Source organism: Mobula hypostoma, chromosome X1, assembly GCF_963921235.1.
Source record: "Mobula hypostoma chromosome X1, sMobHyp1.1, whole genome shotgun sequence".
Classification (NCBI taxonomy): Eukaryota; Metazoa; Chordata; class Chondrichthyes; order Myliobatiformes; family Myliobatidae; genus Mobula; species Mobula hypostoma.
Genome location: NC_086128.1, coordinates 43,912,166 through 43,932,275, shown reverse-complemented (window position 1 = coordinate 43,932,275; position 20,110 = coordinate 43,912,166). Strand labels below are relative to the sequence as shown.

Here is a 20,110-nt window from a genome sequence, read left to right as displayed (position 1 = left end):
GTATACAAGGATGTTGCTGGGACTTGAGATACTGATTTACAGAGGAAGGTTGAATAGGTTAGGACTTTATCCCCTAGAGCGTAGAAGAATGAGGGGAGATTTGATAGAGGTATATAAAATTATGATGGGTATAGATAGGGTGAATGCAAGCAGGCTTTTTCCACTGAGGCTAGGGGAGAAAAAAACCAGAGGACATGGGTTAAGGATGAGGGGGGAAAAGTTTAAAGGGAACATTAGGGGGGGGCTTCTTCACACAGAGAGTGGTGGGAGTGTGGAACGAGCTGCCAGATGAAGTGGTAAATGCGGGCTCACTTTTAACAATTAAGAAAAACTTGGGCAGGTACATGGATGAGAGGTGTATGGAGGGATATGGTCCAGATGCAGGTCAGTGGGATTAGGCAGAAAAATGGTTTGGCACAGCCAAGAAGAGCCAAAAGGCCTGTTTCTGTGCTATAATGTTCTATGGTTCTATCTCCATCAGTGATGACCTTAACTACTTATTACAACATTTAACTACCTCCTAAACATTCATTTCATCCATCATTGAAGCATTACCTGTGCAAAGCCCCCAGCACCATTATTTTGGGGTTCACCATTCTCTAGATATTGAGCAACACACATGAAATTCTGGAGGAACTCAGCAGGTCAGGCAACATCTATGGAGGGAAATAAGCAGTTGATATTTCAACTGGAACTCTTCATCAGGACTAGAAAGGCAATTGAATAACAGCGGTTTTTCCACCTGTCTGTAGCTCATCAAGACGTCATGAAAATTCCTGCCATCATTAAAGTAATACTAATTGGTGCGAAGCAGGCTACTACCATGCAGAGCAACATAACCTTAGGTCAGGAAGAAAAAATGTCAAACGCCTCGGGCTTCTAAAGCAACAGGCAGTGGCTTCTATGGCCACTGAAAAAAATGAGTGACATTTCTAATTAATTTTAAATGTAGTGTCTTTGATTGATGGTGTTCACCTTTAATGTTTTTAAAATTGAACTAACACTATATTCTGAACAACACTGGATGTCAAAGAGGTCCAGCTTGCCAGCATATTAATGAAGTGTAATACATTGACAGGATGAACTCTCTCATTAGCATGAAACTTAAATACATTCGGCCAAATATTAACAAAGGAAAAAATGCCGAGTGACAGTGACTAGGAAAAGGATCACATCAGAATCCAATTTTCCTTCCTTCAAAAATCATAGCGTTGGAATAGGCCCTCCAGCCCACCAAATCCACACTACATTAACACCAGTCCTATATTAATCCATTTTAACTCTACCCACATTCCCATCAATTTCCCCATATTCCCATCAATTTCCCCATATTCCTCCACTCAACTACAAACAATTTACACAGGTTAATCTACCTACCACTCCTTATGGCATTGGGATTGAACCCAGGTCTCTGGCACTGTGAGGTAATGGCTCTAGTAGCTAGGCATCTGTGCCTCCCATCTTAAAATGAATAGAAGGTGAACTAAAGCAAAAGTCTGCCAAAAAAATAATGCTTCTTCGGTCAGATAATGAACATAATGCTACGGGGAGAAGGTGTTTGCTACCTTGAGGCAAGTAAGTGTGGATAAATCTCTAGGGCCTGGCAAGGAGTTCCCTTGAACCTTGTGGGAGGCACGTGCAGAAATCGCAGGGGCCGTAGCAGAGATAATTAAATTGTCATTAACAACAGGTGAGGTACCGGAGGATTGGAGGATAGCTAAGTTTCTTCCAGTTTTTAAGAAAGGCTCTAAACATAAACCAAGAAATTATAGGCCAGTGGGCCTGACATCAGTAGTGGAAGTTATTGGAAGGTATTCTAAGGGACTGGATATATGAGTACGTAGATAGACGTAGACTGATTGTGTTCACCTATAGACTGATTAGGAAGTCAGAATAACTTTGTGTGTCGGAGGTTGTGTCTAACCAAAATTATAGCGTTTTTTGAGGAATTTACCAGGAAAGTTGATGAAGGCAAGGCAGTGGATGTTGTCTACATGGACTTTAGCAAGGGACTTGACAAGGTCCTGCAAGGGAGGTGGGTCAAGAAGGTTCATTCACTCGGCATTCAAGATGAGGTAGTAAATTGGCTTTGTGGAAGAAGCCAGAGAGCGATAGTAGATACATGCCTCTCTGATTGGAGGCCTATGACTAGTTATGTGCCACAGGGATCAGTGCTGGGTCCGTTGTTGTTTGTCATCTATATCAATCATCTGGATGATAATGTGGTTAACTGGATCAGCAAATTTGCAGATGACACCAAGATTGGGGGTGTAGTGGACAGTGAGGAAGGCAGTCATAGCTTGCAGCGGGATCTGGACCAGCTGGAAAAATGGCAGATGGAACTTAATGCAGACAAGTGCAAGGTGTTGTATTGTGGTAGGACCAACCAGGGTAGGTCTTACACAGTGAGTGGTAGGGCATTGATGAGTGTGGTAGAACAAAGGGATCTGGGAATACAGGTCCATAATTTATTGAAAGTGGCATCACAGGTAGATAGGGTTGTAAATAAAGCTTTTAGCACATTTATTTTACTTATTGACATACAGTGTGGAATAGGCCCTTCCAGTCTTTCGAGCTCCACTGCCCAGCAATCCTCCAATTTGATCCTAGCCTAATCATGGGAAAATTTACAATGACCAATTAACCTACTAACTGGTACGTCTTTGAGCTGTGGGAGGAGTCCGGAGTACCCGCAGGGAAATCATGCAGTCACGGAGAGAATGGACAAACTCCTTACAGACAGAGGCGGGAATTGAACCTGGACCACTGGTACTGTAAAGTGATGCACACTATGCTACTGTGCTGCCCCACACTGGTCTTCATAAATCAATGTATTGAGTACAGGAGATGGGACGTTATGTTGAAATTGTTTAAGACGTTATTGAGGCCTAGTTTGGAGTACTGTGTGCAGTTTTGGTCACCTACCTACAGGAAAGACACAAATAAGGTTGAAAGAATGCAGAGAAGATTTAGAAGAATGTTGCCGGGACTGGAGAACTTAGAACGTAGAAGATTGAGGGGAAATTTGATAGAGGTGTACAAAATTATGAGGGGTATAAATAGGGTAAATGCAAACAGGCTTTTTCCACTGAGGTTGGGTGGGACTACAACTAGAGGCCATGTGTGAACATGAGGAGAAACTTCTTCACTCAGAGGGTGTGAGAGTGTGGAATGAGCTGCCAGAGCAAGTGGTGCATGCAAGCTCAATTTGAATGTTTAAGAGAAGTGGATGATAGCGGTATGGAGGGCTATGGTCCCAGTGCAGGTAGATGGGAGTAGGCAGTTTAAATGGTTCAGCATGGACAAGATGGGCTGATGGGCCTGTTTCTGTGCTGTATTTTTCTATGACCCTATGACTCTAAGATGATGGTATCAAATTGATTTTAATTATATTTTAACTAGTATAAAACCCCAATGTGAAGCAATCTATTTGAGATATTTTTTCAATCCTAGATGTGCTCAAATTTTAACCGTACACTAGAATGTTTTGCAGTTTCCAGTCTAATGTGGCACAGTACTGGCCTATATCTAAAAATAAAACTGCTCCTTTAGTCAACGCCTTGCTTTCCAAACAGAGGACAAACATAAAACAAAATAATAGAACTCCACAAACATGAATCTTATTCTCCATTAAATCTGAACAAAAAGGATTGTGGAAGCATAAGTGGATCCCTGTTAAAAAAACAACAACGGTGAAAAAATTATGAGGAGATGAAATGTATGATGATTTGATCATAGCTCCGAAGTAACCAAATTGCGTCCTATTATTTAGTTGGACAATTAGTGATAATTTGATTGCTGGACTTGTCACAACTGTTTCATCATATTCCTTGAAAGGATATGTCAGTACCTCCCAGTTCCTGCAGAATGAGTAATGTGTTTCAAAGCTATAAAGTGGCCTTAACTCCCTTTAATTCCTTGAGAGAAATTGCTTTTATTATATCAAAAGGAAACACCAAATATTTCAATAAACTCTAACAGATTTATTTGCAGAAATCTTCCCCAAGTCTCCTTGTCTTGCAAGGTGATCAGTTTGGACACAGATGGGAACGTAGCTTCAGTTTGACGTAAGCAGCTTTTACAATATTAATCAAAGATTTTAGCACATTTTCTCCTAGTCAAACACTGTAACCTTGGCAGAAGAGCTGGTGTGAGCCATTACTTTGGGAGCTGGGAATACTCACAGAAATTCCTGTTGAAAAATTTCAGTTGCAAAATCTAAATACTTCAAATGCTGAGCATTTGAAATAAATCTGAAAATGTGATGAACATTTAGCAGGTCAAATGCACTTGTGGTGAGAGAAACAATGTTAATGCTTTAGGTTAATAATATTTTTATTTGTGGAACACACATCAAAGTTGCTGGTGAACACAGCAGGCCAGGCAGCATCTCTAGGAAGAGGTACAGTCGACGTTTCGGGCCGAGACCCTTCGTCAGGACTAACTGAGGGAAGAGCTAGAAAGAGATTTGAAAGTGGGAGGGGGAGGGGGAGATCCAAAATGATAGGAGAAGACAGGAGGGGGAGGGATGGAGCCAAGAGTTGGACAGGTGATTGGCAAAAGGGATACGAGAGGATCATGGGACAGGAGGCCTAGGGAGAAAGAAAAGAGGGAGGAGGGAAAACCCAGAGGATTGGCAAGGGGTATAGTGAGAGGGACAGAGGGAGAAAAAGGAGAGAGAGTGAAAGAATGTGTGTATATAAATAAATAACGGATGGGGTACAAGGGGGAGGTGGGGCATTATAAGGTGGAACTACACCTTATATTCCGTCTGGGTAGCCTCCAACTTGATGGCATGAACATTGATTTCTCAAACTTCCGCTAATGCCCCACCTCCCCCTCATACCCCATCCATTATTTATTTATATACACACATTCTTTTTCTCTCTCTCCTTTTTCTCCATCTGTCCCCCTCACTATACCCCTTGGCCATCCTCTGGGTTTCCCCCCCTTCCCCTTTTCCTTCTCCCTGGGCCTCCTGTCCCATGATCCTCTCATATCCCGTTTGCCAATCACCTGCCCAGCTCTTGGCGCCATCCCTTCCCCTCCTGTCTTCTCCTATCATTTTGGATCTCCCCCTCCCCCTCCCACTTTCAAATCTCTTACTAGCTCTTCTTTCAGTTAGTCCTGACGAAGGGTCTCGGCCCGAAACGTCAACTGTACCTCCTCCTAGAGATGCTGCCTGGCCTGCTGCGTTCACCAGCAACTTTGATATGTGTTGTTTGAATTTCCAGCAGCTGCAGATTTCTTCGTGTTTGCGTTTTTATTTGTGGGTTAGGTACCCAGATATGGTGTTAATCTTTTTTAAAAAATGGATAAATTTGGTGCATAGAATTTTACTGCATTGAAGCAGGCTAGTCAACTTCAAAAGCTCTACGTCAGGGGTATTCTCCCTACTGGACGATTTTCATCTGACTTCATTGCACCTAAATTGCATCCTCCAAGAGGACCACAATCTTATTTTTGGCTTTGGAGGCTTGCATGCCTCAATAATCCAGAGAGCTATGCAGGCTGGAGTCAGGGCTTTATGCTTTGGCTTTTGATAGGGTCACCCATACCAAACAGGTCAAAGAACAGAGGCCAGACTAGCTGTGGTCCACTGGTCCTCCAGGTTCGGGGTTCAGCCAACAACACAGACTGGTTAAACAAAACTGTTATGGAAACAGCAATGAATAATCCTTCTACATCGGAGTGTGATGGTATTCCTGAGTCTCCACCCAGGATTGCATGACTGACAGTAGTGAAAACTGAGAGAGGAAGCTACTGACATGATGAAGGAAGCTCTGAACCCTGCCAGAGATGGAGGACCTTCATTGCTGCCCTAAATGCCAGCGGCGTAATAGGCAGGAAATAAAAAAAAATTAAATTGCATTTTATACCTTTCCATACTGTGCTGATCTCCCTTAAATCTAGACCCAGAAAGGCCCTGAAAATATCTTCATAAAATATGGTTTGAAATTTCCAGAGAAGCATTTCCAAGTGGAATAGCCATGACTCCTTTCCAATATTTTCTGGAAATTTAGCACACTTGCATGCTTTCAGAAGGACAGATTTCCTGAAAGGTACTTATTGGGGAAATTGTAACTTTTTTAGTGTTGGATTTTGGAGAAGCACCAACTTCCCAGCAGCTACGCTGGAAATTTTGCCTGCTGATCATTACCAGATTATGTGCATGATGTGAAATGGCTTAAAGAAGAGAGATTAATGTCTGATAATTTCCTTTCTTTGAACTACATGAGTTAAATGCATTAACACATTTTAAATGGCTTCTAGTGTATCTTTTTAATGTTTTTCAATTTTGGCAACATTCACAACCATGCAAAGTACTTTGACAGCCGGCTTAGTCTGGGGATGTGGCAGGACTTGTCCAGGCCTTGCCATGTGAAATCTTTTAAAGGTATATTGGTGCTACCATCCAATTTGGATGCTAGCTTGAAGACTTGCAGTTAAGTGCAAAGTTTGGGGGTGGAGATGCGGGTCGTGTGATTAGGGCAGTGAGCATGAACTTGCCTCTTCAGGAAACTTGGGCATATACTGTATATTCCTCATTAGACATGTTGATCACACTACAATCCCAGCGGTAGCTGGCCTAAATGTTAGTTGTTATGCTGGTTATTTCAGTTTAACAAGAACACTAAAACTAGAACCCAAGATTCAGTCATGGTGCTATAGCTGCAAACAAAGGAAAGATCTTCCTCCAGTCAATCTCCTGCTCACTTCAAAGCATCTGTCACACTTTCCCATCTATAGAGAAACTTTCAAACTCAAAACGTACCAATAAACATTACTGTCAATGCAGTACTTTTTGAAGTTTGAAAATAGGAGATATGACAACCAATTTAAACCAAAATACTGACCAACATGATGAGTAATCATTTTATTGATGCTAGTGGAGGAATAATATTGACGTGGACTTGGAGGAAAACTTCTTCTTTCTTCATTCTAATGTCTTGGCATCTTTTACATTCTGCTGAGAGAGCAGACTGACCTCAGTTATACTCTTCATCTGGAAGACAGGACTTCCAGTACTGCTGCACAGGTCCATACTAAAATGGGAGTCTGGAAGTTACTGGTGTGAGAGTCTGGACTCAGAGGCAGAGGCAGAGACAAGGCTGACACAGAGTGGTAATGAGCTGCAGTAATGTTCTTGTTACTTCATTGGATCACCAGATGTTGCAAGGGAAGCTTCTCCCTTTTATGCAAATGATTTTGTCTTCCAGAATTAGGGGACTTTCAAACTCCTCAGTTAGCTTTAAGGAAATGATGTCATATTTTAAGTAAACATAGATAACAATTTTAATAAAATATTGAAACTATGTATGTGAGCCAAATAAATTAAGCATCTTAATGTTTGACTAGACATCCCCAAGGAGGAAGCTGTTAATTACTTGCCTTGGGAATGAGACACATCAGTTTTACATAATTCGAAGGTTTTCTTTAAATGTTACTGAGTATTCCTTCTAAAGATGAGTAATCTAGTGTTTTAATTCTTCTAGTATGTTCTTCCGAGAAGACAGTAGAGTCAACTGAGAGTTGACAGGGTGAAAGCAATACTATCCTGTCTCAATCCAATCCAGTTGTTCATTAAGGTGTTGAAGAGAATCCAGCGAAGGTTCACAGAACTGAAGACCTCTGTAGGGTCCAGGAAGGAAAGAGAGACATGGCTCTGTCAAATGATATGAGCATTCTTGCTTCCCTGCTTTGAGAGCTGAGCGAAAATATGCTTCATTTAAAGAAAGCCTTCAATCTATAAAACAAAGTCCTGGAGAAGTGCAAGCTTTCATGTGATGTGAGCAGTTTTGTTACCGGTTTAGCCAAGAACTGTCTTCACAATCTGCTAAATCATGTCGGACCTGCCCCGTGAGCTCACTTCATTTGCCAGAGGTGACTTCCTAAATTATTCATGAGAGTAGTCTCAGCTGAGGCAATATCTCATCAACAATCGCATTAGGTTTTGTCTTCATCTGCTTTATGAGCCTTGGGCTGGTTTCAATGCCTTAGGCCCAAATATTGTGATGAAGATAACTGTAACATAACAGCATAGAAGATGCTCTCATGAAGACACAGGACATAGAACATGTGCTGTTGTTTGCTTTTAATCTCGTTTTTGAACAAACCAGCCTAGAAATACAGCTATGTTGTACTGTTTATTTTGCACAATGCACTTTACCCAGAGTGAAATGTGAAATGATAAATGAACCACAGTTGAACACAAGAGATTCTGCAGATGCTGGAAATCCAGAGTAACACGCTCAAAATTCTGGAGGATCCATGGAGAGGAATAAAGGATTGACATTTTGGTCCAAGATGCACTTGAAATGTTGACTCTTTATTTCTCTCAACATATGACCAATCTGAAAATCTCCTAGCAGTAGACATACAGTATATTGACATCGCTGGCATATTCTGCCCACAGTTCATCCAGGATCCACTAGGTTGTGCACCTAGCCTACACAAGTGTACAAATGAAGATTTGGAGCCACTTAACAATAGAAAGTTTGAGTTATCAAAAGGTCAAGACTGTCCGAAATTAGAATATTGATTTGTTAACCCAGGTGTTATCAGAAGACAGATTCTGGATAAACTGTAAGAAGGATATGTCAACAATGTTAATTTAAGTCCATTGCTAAGAGATTACCAGATTGGTCATATGTTGATAAGAATTTGGAAAAAGTAAACTCAACATATAAAATATGGTAACGTAATGGTCTTTCTGTAGAAGCAGTATTTGGGTTATGGTTAGAGACAATGGGTACGGAGGTTGACTGAGGATCGGTGAATATGACTTTTGGAAGAGATGAGCTCCAACTTGTGCACATTTGACTGCTTAATTATAATGGGCCTTTTTTGTGTTTTTCTTTCTTTTGTTTACTAACCCTATAGTTAAGTTAATATTCATAAATATAATTCCTTTAATTGTATGCAGTGTGCTGTCTGTTATTTCTTGGCACTGAGTCATAACAGGATAGTAAATTACCCAGCATCCACACAAACCGGGGTTTGAGGTGGGAGAGGGCCTCAATCTCACGAGTTTGGCGGGACCGGAGAGCGTCTTCCCTCGGCGTACACAGCCCAAGGAAACCAGCGGGGTTTCACAATATACTCAGGACTCCACTAGCAGCAATAAAATAGAAAGCAGCAGCATTTCCATCAGTCAAAGTTCCATCTTATGTTAGTACTCTGTGCAATAAAACATTTTTATAAGATGTATCCAGGCCCTCTTCTTCCTTGTTCCAAACATTCAATTATTTCTCTATAGTCCAGCAAGCTGCCATCTGTTCCAAGACAAAGCTTAAAGAAGATTAAAATTATTTTCCAAAGGAGCAAGCATTGCAGAAATTTACCTTTATATTCTGTTATTACAGCCAAATCTTTGCTTGTAAATCCTCTGTGGATGTTATGTTTTGTCAATAACCTTTTTTATACATGATTTAATTTATTTTGCAGAGAAATTGATCTTCCATATGGAACTCATAGTGGCTGTGGTCTGGATGTCCCAGGGGGTAGTGAATCAAAGTCGTTGCCGTCCTCCCTGACTCAGAAAGGTTATTCTATAAGCAACCAGGCTTCATAGCTCAGCAGCATTTCAGTCTGAACTTGCTGGGAGCTGCTTAGATCAAACACATACTTTGAAATTCTTTGGAATTCCCCACCACAGAGATCTGTGAAGACTGGGCCACTAAGTATTTCCGTTACAGTGGCGAACAGGCAAGCCAAGGTCAGATCAATCACAGTTTTATTGAATTTTGAAGCTAGTTTGGTTGTCACTTACAGCAATTTCTTATGGCCTTGAAGGTAAGGAGATAAATTTAATTAACAGCAATGAGCAAGGAGCTTGGCCAATGCTGGGAGGCTTATGGACAATTCAGTGGTAGAGAAGAAGGGAAAGAAGTTTAGAAAATGTTTGTACATTGCGACAGGGATGCAACACAAAGATTTTCATTCCCTTGGATGTAGGTAAATAAATCAATCTATCTATCTATCTATCTATCTAATCTATCTATCAAGGTTCTCAGTCATCCAGGTCAATTTATATCAAGGCAACTAGATTTGCTGTGTTGTCTAGAAGATGTTTCACCACTCATCCAAGAGGCTACTTCAATTCCAATCCATGGTGGGTAGCTTTCTGGTTTATAAACTCTGTGAGCCATTTTTGTCAAACTGGAAAACCCATCCCTGAACAGAGGGGTTGGGGTACGACACCACCTATCAGCTACCTACAATGCAGTCCTAACATCTCTACCCTGGCATCTCCATAACTGTTCACACCTCCATTCATGCAAAGATAAGAGTAGTGACCCTGTTATTACCTCTATGACTCTTAATGACCCTCATGTGATTGTCATACCTTTAAACAGCTCACAGAGTTTATAAACCAGAAAACTACCCACCATGGCTTGGAACTGAAGAAACCTCTTGAATGAGTGGTGAAATGTCTCCTAGACAACACAGCAGGTCCAGTTGCCTTGATTTACTACTGCTTGATACACAATGATCTGGATGACTGAGAACCTTCATTTTATTTAATTTATTTATTAATTACTTAATTTACTGCTTGATAAATAAACAAGATGAAATTCTATGACCAATTCTGTCACCTTTCCTGAGGATCTACCCCATAGCAATGGTTTATACTTATCTCTAGGGTGTCGTCTTCCCACAGGATTGCATAGACTTAATTAGTATCATAGAGCATTATAGCAAAGAAACAGGCCCTTCAGCCCATCTAGTCCATGCTGAACTGCTATTCTGCCGAGTCCTATTGACCTGCACCTAGACCATAGCCCTCCATTCCCTCCCATTCATGTACTTATCTAAATTTTTCTTAAATTAAACCTGCATCCACCACTTCTGCTGGTAGGTTATTCCACATTCTCACAAGCCTCTCTGAGTGAAGAAGTTCCCCCACATGTTCCCCTTAAATATTTCACCGTTCACCTGTAACCCATGACCTTTAGTTCTAGTCTCACCCAACCTCAGTGAAAAAAAACCTGCTTGCATTTACCCTGTCTATACCACTCATAATTTTTTATAACTCTATCAAATCTCCTCTCAATCTCCTACGCTCTAGGGAATAAAGTCCTAACATATTCAGTCTTTCCCTATAACGCAGGTCCACAAGTCCCAGCAACATCCTTGTAAATTTTCTCTGTACTCTTTCTAATTCTGCTCACTGCAAGGCAACCTCCTACCATAGGATCTGGTCAAATACCAATGGAATTCCCCTGAATCCATTTAAAAAAAACAAAGGCATCTTCCTGCCCTTTTGGATATTTAAACCACCTGAAGAAGGAGATCTTAAGTCAGCCCTTGCTTAAAATATAAAAGAACCTGCTTAGCATAATTTACCACTAATGAGAGCATTTAACTGAGGCTGAAAGAAATCAAAAGAATGCTAATGTCAAGAAGAAATAATATTGGATTGGCAGAGTTACACCACAGACATTATAATTTTATGTAATTTTCACATAACATTGATATAGTTCTATATTGTATTAATTAAAACAGAATTATGTTTATACATTGCAAATAAATCAGATGTACTGAATGGAAAGTTAGGAAATTTTCTCAGGTTGATGAGTTAGAGGTTTGATTTATTTATAAGGAATAAATAATTTACAATTTAAAAATAAATCTGGTTTATATTTATAAAAGATATCAGATATTTACATTTGTATATTTAAAAAAGAAAGTATTCACCTTGGTTAAAATCTGCATGTTGAAACACTATAAATTCATCTGTCAAAAATAGCCATGTATAATAGTTTAAAAGAGAAGTCAGGCATTTTGGGGATTGTTGACATTGCCAAGGCTGTTTAAAGCAATGCATGGCCGCACAACTGCGTCTTCAACAAGACCTTGAGAAATATTAAATCAGCATAACCTGTTATAAATGGCATTGTTAATGGATAAATTGGAGCCTTAATTGAGTTTTACATTGCAGAATGGAAGGTCTGGATGACGAATTTGAAGTTTTTAACATACAATCAAATAATGTGCGTTTCTTGCTTTTCACATACACAAAATGATGAAGGCATGCTGTAGCATGTGCTAAAGGAACACTTGTTTAGTATTGAACAAGGTCACTGCAGTGTCACCTTCCTTGCAATGCCACCAGGGGTTCCCAATCTTTCTTATGCCATGGACCCCTACTATTAACCAAGGGTCCACGGACCCCAAGTTAGGAACTTCCATTTTATACTCTTATCACCTGGATTAAGAATATACTTTTCATTTCATACTTCAGTTCAGTCTCTATCTGTTAAGCATCAGAGCTATTAAAAAATGTCACAATGTTTCGCTGCTTAATCTTAATGCAAAGTCACCGAGGTAATATACTACAGTTGTGAAATTAATTAATGAAGTTAGCAGACATTTCTGTGATGAAATTTGAGTACAGTATTAATCCATTTAAAATAAATGCATGCAAACCTGTGAATCATTGAACTGCAAAACAAATTGATGAAGGTATGTTGTGTACATGGATTTTAGTAAGGCACTTGACAAGGTTCGCCATGGTAAGCTCATTCAGTCAGGAGGCATGGGATTCAGGGAACCATGGCCGTCTGGATTCAGAATTAGTTTGCCCACAGAAGGAAGTAGATGGTAGTGGATGGAGCATATTCTTCCTGGAGATTGGTGACCAGTGCTGTTCCACAGGGATCTGTTCTGGGACCTCTTCCTCTTTTGATTATTGTAAATGACATGGATGAGTAAGTGGAAGGATGGGTTAATAAGTTTGTAGATGACACAAAGGTTGGTGGTGGTGTGCAAAGTGTACAAGATTGTTATAGTTTACAATGGGACATTGATAGGATTGCAGAGCTGGGCTGAGAAGTGGCAGATGGATCTTGGGGTTTACAAGATGTTAGGGTGGATAAGAATGCGAATGGAGTGCTGGCCATCAATAGTCAGGGGGCTGAGTTCAAGAACTATGAGGTAATGTTGCAGCTTTATAAAACTCTGGACATGGAAGCTTTAGAGAGGGTGCAGAGGAGATGTACCAGGATGCCGTCTGGATTAGAGAGCATCTCTTATGAGGATATATTGAGTGAGCTGGGGCTTTTCTCTTTGGAGCGAAGGAGGATGAGAAGTGACTTGACAGAGGTGTATAAGATTATAAGAGGTATAGATAGAGTGGATAGCCAGAGACTTTTTTCCAGAGCAGAAATGGCTTATATGAGGGGGCATCATCTTAAGGTGATTGAAGGAAAGTATTGGGATGTTAGGGATAGGTTTCTTTTATATGCACAGAGTGGTGGGTGCGTGGAGGCATATACATTAGGGACACTTAAGATCCTCTTAGAATAGGCACATGGATGAAAGAAAAATGGAGGGCTATGTGGTAGAAAAGGGTTAGATTGATCTTAGAGTAGGTTAAAAGGTCAGCATAACATCATGGACCGAAGGGCCTGGACTGTGCTGTAATGTTCTATGTTCGATGCTCTCTGTTCTAATATTATTGTTAATTCTGAGGCTTCTAACATTCTGCACTCAATAATTCTGATGCTGCCTGGCAGCATCATTGGGCTACCCTGATATCACCCCATTTTCTTCAGATTCATCCTTTCCTTCTTTTTACTTCCCTTTTTTTTAGTGGAATGTCTTCCTGTATTATTTTATCATGCTGAAATTGAAATTAGACATCATAATATTTATTTTATGAACATAAAATAGTACAGAGAAAGGTTGCTTCAGTGCCCTGATAGTATCTCAGGGTGTTATTTTGTGATTAGCAGGGATGGATGCGGCCTAGCAAGCTGATGATCATTATGTTATATTAAGTTTAAGAAGGAGTTGGAAGAAGTCAGTGTGATTCTACCAGTTCCACTGCAGTCCTTCCTACGTCTCCTCCTCAACATCATCTCAATCCTTCTAGAGACACAATATTTGGTGGATATTTGTTCCCATATTGTTAATAAGGCCTAATTTTGAACAGAGCTCAGGCTTTCAGAGGGGCACGGACAATTGAAAAGCTTGGGAGTACTCAGACCCGAGAGAGTTTCTCCTTAATTAGGCCTATAGGAAGTCTGGTTATCTTTCCAACCAGTATCGTGATGTCTTATTTGCTTAAGTTGGTTCTAACCCTATTTTCTCCCCTTTGCAGGACATAGAAAGCAGAATCACTGAGTAATCATCAGGGATAAGACAGTCATCAGTTAGGTGGCACAGCTGTCACCTGCCTTCATGCTCTAGGAGCACGGAAAGACACTTTGCTTCAGGCCTCAAGACAAGAAATAATATTGTTCAGCTCCCCAAGTCACTCGACTGTGACTCATTTGCTGGTATCGTCTAAAATAGAAACAAGTTTGTCAATCCATCTTGAAAGTGTTAAAAAAGTTCATTTTATGTTATGCTTTAACTCATACAGTTCTATGTTCTCATTAATGAGTTTTGGCAATCTTCAAATTCCAATAGATAAGCATCTAGTCCTAATCCTATCATATCAATGCCAGTCTTCTTCGATGTTCAAAGTAAGTTTATTATCAGAGTATGAATATGTCACCATATACTACCCAAAGATTCATTTTCTTGCAGGCATTCACAGTAAAACAAAATAATACAATAGAATCAATGAAACAAACTACACACAAAGACTGACAAATAGCCACTGTGCAAAAGAAGATAAACTGTGCAACTATAAAAGAAATAATAATTAATAAATATTCAAATAAATAATATTGAGAACATGAATTGTAGAGTCCTCAAAAGTAAGTCCATAGGTCGTGGAATCAATTCAGTGTTGAGGTAACTGAAGTTACCCACACTAGTTCAGCTGAGGGTCGAAGTGTAATATCTTTTCCTGAACCAGGTAGTATGGGACCATTCCTATCTATAGCATACACATCATTCCCTCCACCTCTTCCTCCAACGTATTGCTATTAATATTGTAACATTTATTCCATTACAGCAGTCAATGTTCAATGGATATGAATGTGTCTCATTACGTAAACAGAGCAATCACAAAATTGAATTTTTACAGCACTGAAAGAAGCTGTAAAAGAAGGAACCAAAAACGTCTGCTATCCATTGAGCTCACACTAATTGTCTGCAAGAGCAATGCAGGCAGTTTTATTCTCTGGCTCCTTTTCTACAGCAAATGTACGTCTTCTTTCTCAAGTATCTATCCTGTTCCCTTCTGAGAGAAACAATTGCATCTGCTTTCAGCATCCATTCAGATCATGAAGTTCATGACTACCTGTAGCATGAAAAGCAAATTTCCTCTTCAACACCTGATTCTATTGCCAATTGTTTCCAGTCTACACCAGCTAGTCCTCAGCTCTTCCACAAACAGGATGAAAAAACATTTCCAATGCAGACTGCTTGCATTAACTTTAATGAGGTTTCAGGTCTGCCATTTTGTTTTAAAGAGACTGCTGCTTCACGACCCGTGAACTATCCTTTACACATGCTCTCATTGGAACCCTTCTTCCACAAAGAAGCCATTTTGTACCTGTCCAATAATCGTCAGCTCAACACAGGGCCATTCTGCACACAACTGGCATCATGTGTGTGGACTGCACAAAAAGAGCATTCATCATGCTCCATCAGCGTTCTTTGTTGATTGATTCTTGGTCCTGTGCTTGCTGACATTTGTCTCACTGGAAACAGTTGATTTTTGAACCACCTTGCCATTCATCTTCTCAGCCCCTCTAGTCTCTCCAAAAACTGATTTCACTCACCCCTCAGAATCTGGCATCCTTCTTGAAGTACGGAACCCACAGTAGAGCAAAAGCCTTGCCAGAAACATGACATAACATCCTTGTTTTCTGCACTCATTATTATAGCATCATGTATTCCATTTAAAAAATCACATGCTACTTGAAGATTCCAGGCTTAAATGAACTCTGGGTCATTGCCATTAACTCCTGATATGTGTCACTTACATTTTACTATGTGAATCATTTCATCAGTTGGGTCCGAAGCTAATGCTGCAAAAACTCAACAGATCAGGCAGCAGCTATAGACAGAGAAACTGAATTATCCTTCAACAGCACCAGGGAAGCAGGGAAACAAATTATTTTTGAGTTGCAGAGTGGGTGTTGGCGGGATGGTTAGGACAATGAGATAGGATGAGGCATTATTGCCATATTGAAGCACTACTCATGGAGCTGTCTGGTTGATTAATGGGAGAGAGAAAGGGGGATTACGGAGAATTATAGAGTTACTGCTCAGTTCTGATGCAGACAGGAAAAAAAATTACCTGTCCTTGTTGTATTTGGTATTGAATCCCAAAGGCTGCACTTTCCCCAGACAGAGGGTCAGTTATTGTTCTCTGAACTTACATTGGACCTCATTGAAACAATGCAGGAGTCTGCAGATACATGGATCAGAGTGGATGTGGGAGGGAATATTAAAGTGACAGGCATCTGGGTAGTTCTGTGGAGGTGCTCTGCAGAATGGTTGCCCAATCTGTGTTTGGTCTCCAGTGTATGAGAGACAGTGTCATGAGCACCAAATGGATTATACAGTTTTGTAATTCACACCAGTGAAGATAATGATGCTATGTTCTACAGGGTTTTCTTCTTTCTTTTCAGAAATATTCTTGAATTCAGTTCCAGTTATTTATTCTTAGAAACATGGGAGTAACTGATATCCATGAGGAGTGTTGCCACAAGAAAGCAGCATCCATCATCAAGGACTCCCACCATCCAGGACATGCTCTCTTCTCGCTGCTGCCATCAGGAAGGAGGTACAGGAGGTACAGGAGCCTCAGGACCCACACCACCAGGTTCAGGAACAGTTATTACCCTTCAACCATTAGGCTTCTGAACCAGAATGGAAAACTTCACTCATCTCAACACTGAACTGTTTCCACAACCTATGGATTCACATCCAAGGACTCTATAACTCATGTTCTCAATATTATTTATGACTTATTTATTTATTATTATTATTATTAGTAGTAGTTTTTCTTTTTCTATTTGGACAGTTTGGTTGTTTTTGCACTTTGGTTGTTTGTCCATCTTTGTGTGTAGTTTTTCATTGGTTATAATGTGTTTCTTTGTATCTACTGTGAATGCACATAAGAAAATGAATTTCAGGGTAGAATATGGGGACATAATTGTACTTCAATAATAAATTTTGAACTTTGAACTTTGACAGAGGGGATTTCTCCACTGTTGTAGAACTCTTCCTTCAGTGCTATAATATAGGTTGCAATAGAGCTGATTGTCTGAAATAGTGTTTCTTGCCAGAAATCAATATGCCATTTTAATCAGTATTTTCATACCCCACTCATATTCTCAGTACACCTGGACAAGCTTAAAGACTTGGCTTAAACAAAAGAATGGTATAGATCATTGTATAGACAGGTACGCAAAGGAAGTCAACCAGTGAGTTAACATTTCCAATGAGTCTTATGAATCTTTCAAAATAAGTAATTTTAGCATATTCAACCAACATAGCATGGAGCCTCCAGGACACTCTGTTATTGAGAGTGTTCTAAATAATTGTTTGAAATTCTAGCATTTTAAATAGATTCTAATGAGGTTCATGTATACAAATGACCCTAAAAATGTTAGGATTGTTCCAGTTACTTTAAATAGTCAAGACCTGCCATGAGCATATTTTAAGTATTATGAAGAAAATCCTCATGCAATTTTTAAACCTTTTGCTGTCCTAAATGTCAGAAATGACTTAATACTGAAACACATGAGATTCTGCAGATGCTGGAAATCCAGAGTAACACCAACAAAATGCTGAGGGAACTCAGCGGATCAGGCAACATCTATGGAAAGGAATAGACAGTCAACATTTTGGGCTGTAACCCTTCATCAGGACCGGTTATTGTTCTTGAATCTGTTGTAGATGCCTACACATTCTGTGTCATGAAGGTACTGCATGTGCCAGACATTAGCGCAGCACTGATAGGTCCCCATCAGAATGTGGCAAACAGGCTTGGTCAGGAGTTTAGACAGTGTTATTAAAAGAAGCTCAGCAAGTTCCTGAGCTGCATAGACACAAAATGCATCAGTGTTAAGTTGAGTATATTACGAAAAGGCTGACAACGTTGGATGCAGCAAAAGCAATGGAATCAGACAACAGCGTAATTGCAGTACCAAAGTCCTGTATTCCTGAACTAGCTCCACCTCTAAACAGGGTGTGCTAGTAAATGTAAGAAGCAGTAATCTAATGTACAATATGGAAAATTGCTGGTGTTATTGCCCTCCAGCCCACTTTCAATCATCAGTAAAGCGAAGAAAGTATGTATGTGCAAATTGACAGTACTTTCATTTGCACTTCCTTGTCAATAACCAGTTCACTGTTTCAGTTCCACTCAATTCCAGACCTCATCACGACCTGAGTCCAAATATGGACCAGACAGTCGAATTCCAGACATGAGGTGAGAGCGACTCCCTTTGTCAAAGCAGCATTTCAGCAATTGTGACAACACGGAGTCCAGCAATGGGCATCAAGAAAAGAAACTCCAATGGTTAGAATTGTAGATTACAGAAGGGAAGGTGGTTGTCGATATAAGAGGTCAATCATCCCAGCCAGGTGAAATCATCGCAGGAGTTCGTCAGGCCAGTGTTCCCAGATCCAAATATCTTCAATTATTTTCTTCATGCTTTTCCACCCGACATGAGGTCAGAAGTGGAGTTGTTTACTGATGAGTGCACAATGCTCAGTTCCATTCACAACTCCACATCAAACAAAGCTTTGCATGTCTACGTTTGTACATGCTGCAGGACCTAAATTACATTCAGGTATGGACCGATAAGTGGCAGATAAATGCCACACCATTAAAGTGCCAGGTAATGATGGTTTGCAACAAGGGAGAAAGTAACCACCACATCTACCACATTATTATCAGTATATTCCTACTGAGGTATTCAACACATTACTATCAATTAGTCCCCCACCACAGTCACTATATTTGACGTGCTTATCACACCATTGAAAGTAATGTCATTAACATCAAAATGAAGCCAAGTCTTCCCCAATTATAATGAAGAAAGACCAACTGCAACATTCACACTTGAACAACATTCCTAAATATGTCATCAATAATTGGCGCTGAAAGTGACATCATACACAGTTGAACATGCTTGTTTATAAATTCCTGTAGCCATTAAGTACTACAGATTTTTAATTTACAAATCTTTGCGCTGTGTTTTATTTGTTTCTTCCTATGTCTACCTCACAGTCAATAGCTTTTTCACTTGTTGAATCCAGCCACAAACTTTCAGCGCCAAAGCATTCTAACAAGAAAATTTGATTCACCTTTAGCAGTTTTAAGGGAGGGACATCCTTTGGTTGAACCTATAATAAATTCTGCATTTTGATCTATCTGTAGACCTCTTGATAATTTCCAACCAATTTTTAACAAAGACTGACAATAGCCCTACCTGGGAAGCAGACTTTTTCGGAGAAAGTCCATGGGAGGACATTCTTGGAGAGCAGGTTGGTGACATTGTGCTACTGGAGGTGGTTGACCCTTTGCTGCTGTCAGTGAACCATGAGAAAGGCACAAACTGTGGCACTGCAGCCTTGGCAGAAGCCAGAATACTGATTGGGCTATCAACAGACTCCCTGCAAACAGGAAGAGGCGAGAGTCAGAATGAGGAGCAAATTGAAAGCATAATCAATGACACAGGAGACTTTACAAATCAACTTAGAAAATTAGAAAAGGCTGATCAACCAATTCCAAAGTCTGGATGAAGGTAACTAGATTTATGGTGCATGGGATATGCACAGATAAATTAAGTGTCAGGTAGACCCAATATGTGATGCTTTTTATTTTATGGGCTGTAAAATGGGGAACTCTCTCCCCATAATACTGTGAGTACAAGGGCAATCACAGATTTCAAACCTCTGAAGGAAGAAGGCCTGATACAACAGCTCACATTTTTGAGAAATATTGGCATTTTATAACTGTAAAAACTTGGGGCTTTATTATAAGTATCCACAAAAAGCAGAACTTCTGCGTTTTCCCATAGTTGTTCATCGCCATTACACTCATTAGCCTCTGATGTAAAGTCCAGCAATGGGAGACAACATCCTACTGACACTGTGCCGTTTGACCTTGTGCAGATTCAACAACTCCATTCAAGACCAAAGGATGCTAAGACATAGGAGCAGAATTTGGCCTATATAGTCCACTTAT

At 40.1% G+C, this 20,110-nt stretch overlaps 1 protein-coding gene across 2 annotated transcripts in view; it reads right to left on the bottom strand.

Annotated features, from left to right (window-relative positions):
- Window positions 1-20,110, bottom strand: part of samd14 (sterile alpha motif domain containing 14) — a 177,644-nt gene that overhangs the window by 29,307 nt on the left and 128,227 nt on the right. Inside the window, exon 7 of one of the 2 annotated variants that reach the window (XM_063037746.1) lies at window positions 19,353-19,536. The exons of the other annotated variant lie outside the window; for it this stretch is intronic. Within the exon in view, the coding sequence (XP_062893816.1) occupies window positions 19,353-19,536 (184 nt within the window). The remainder of the gene's footprint in view (window positions 1-19,352; window positions 19,537-20,110) is intronic. 2 annotated transcript variants of the gene reach the window in all.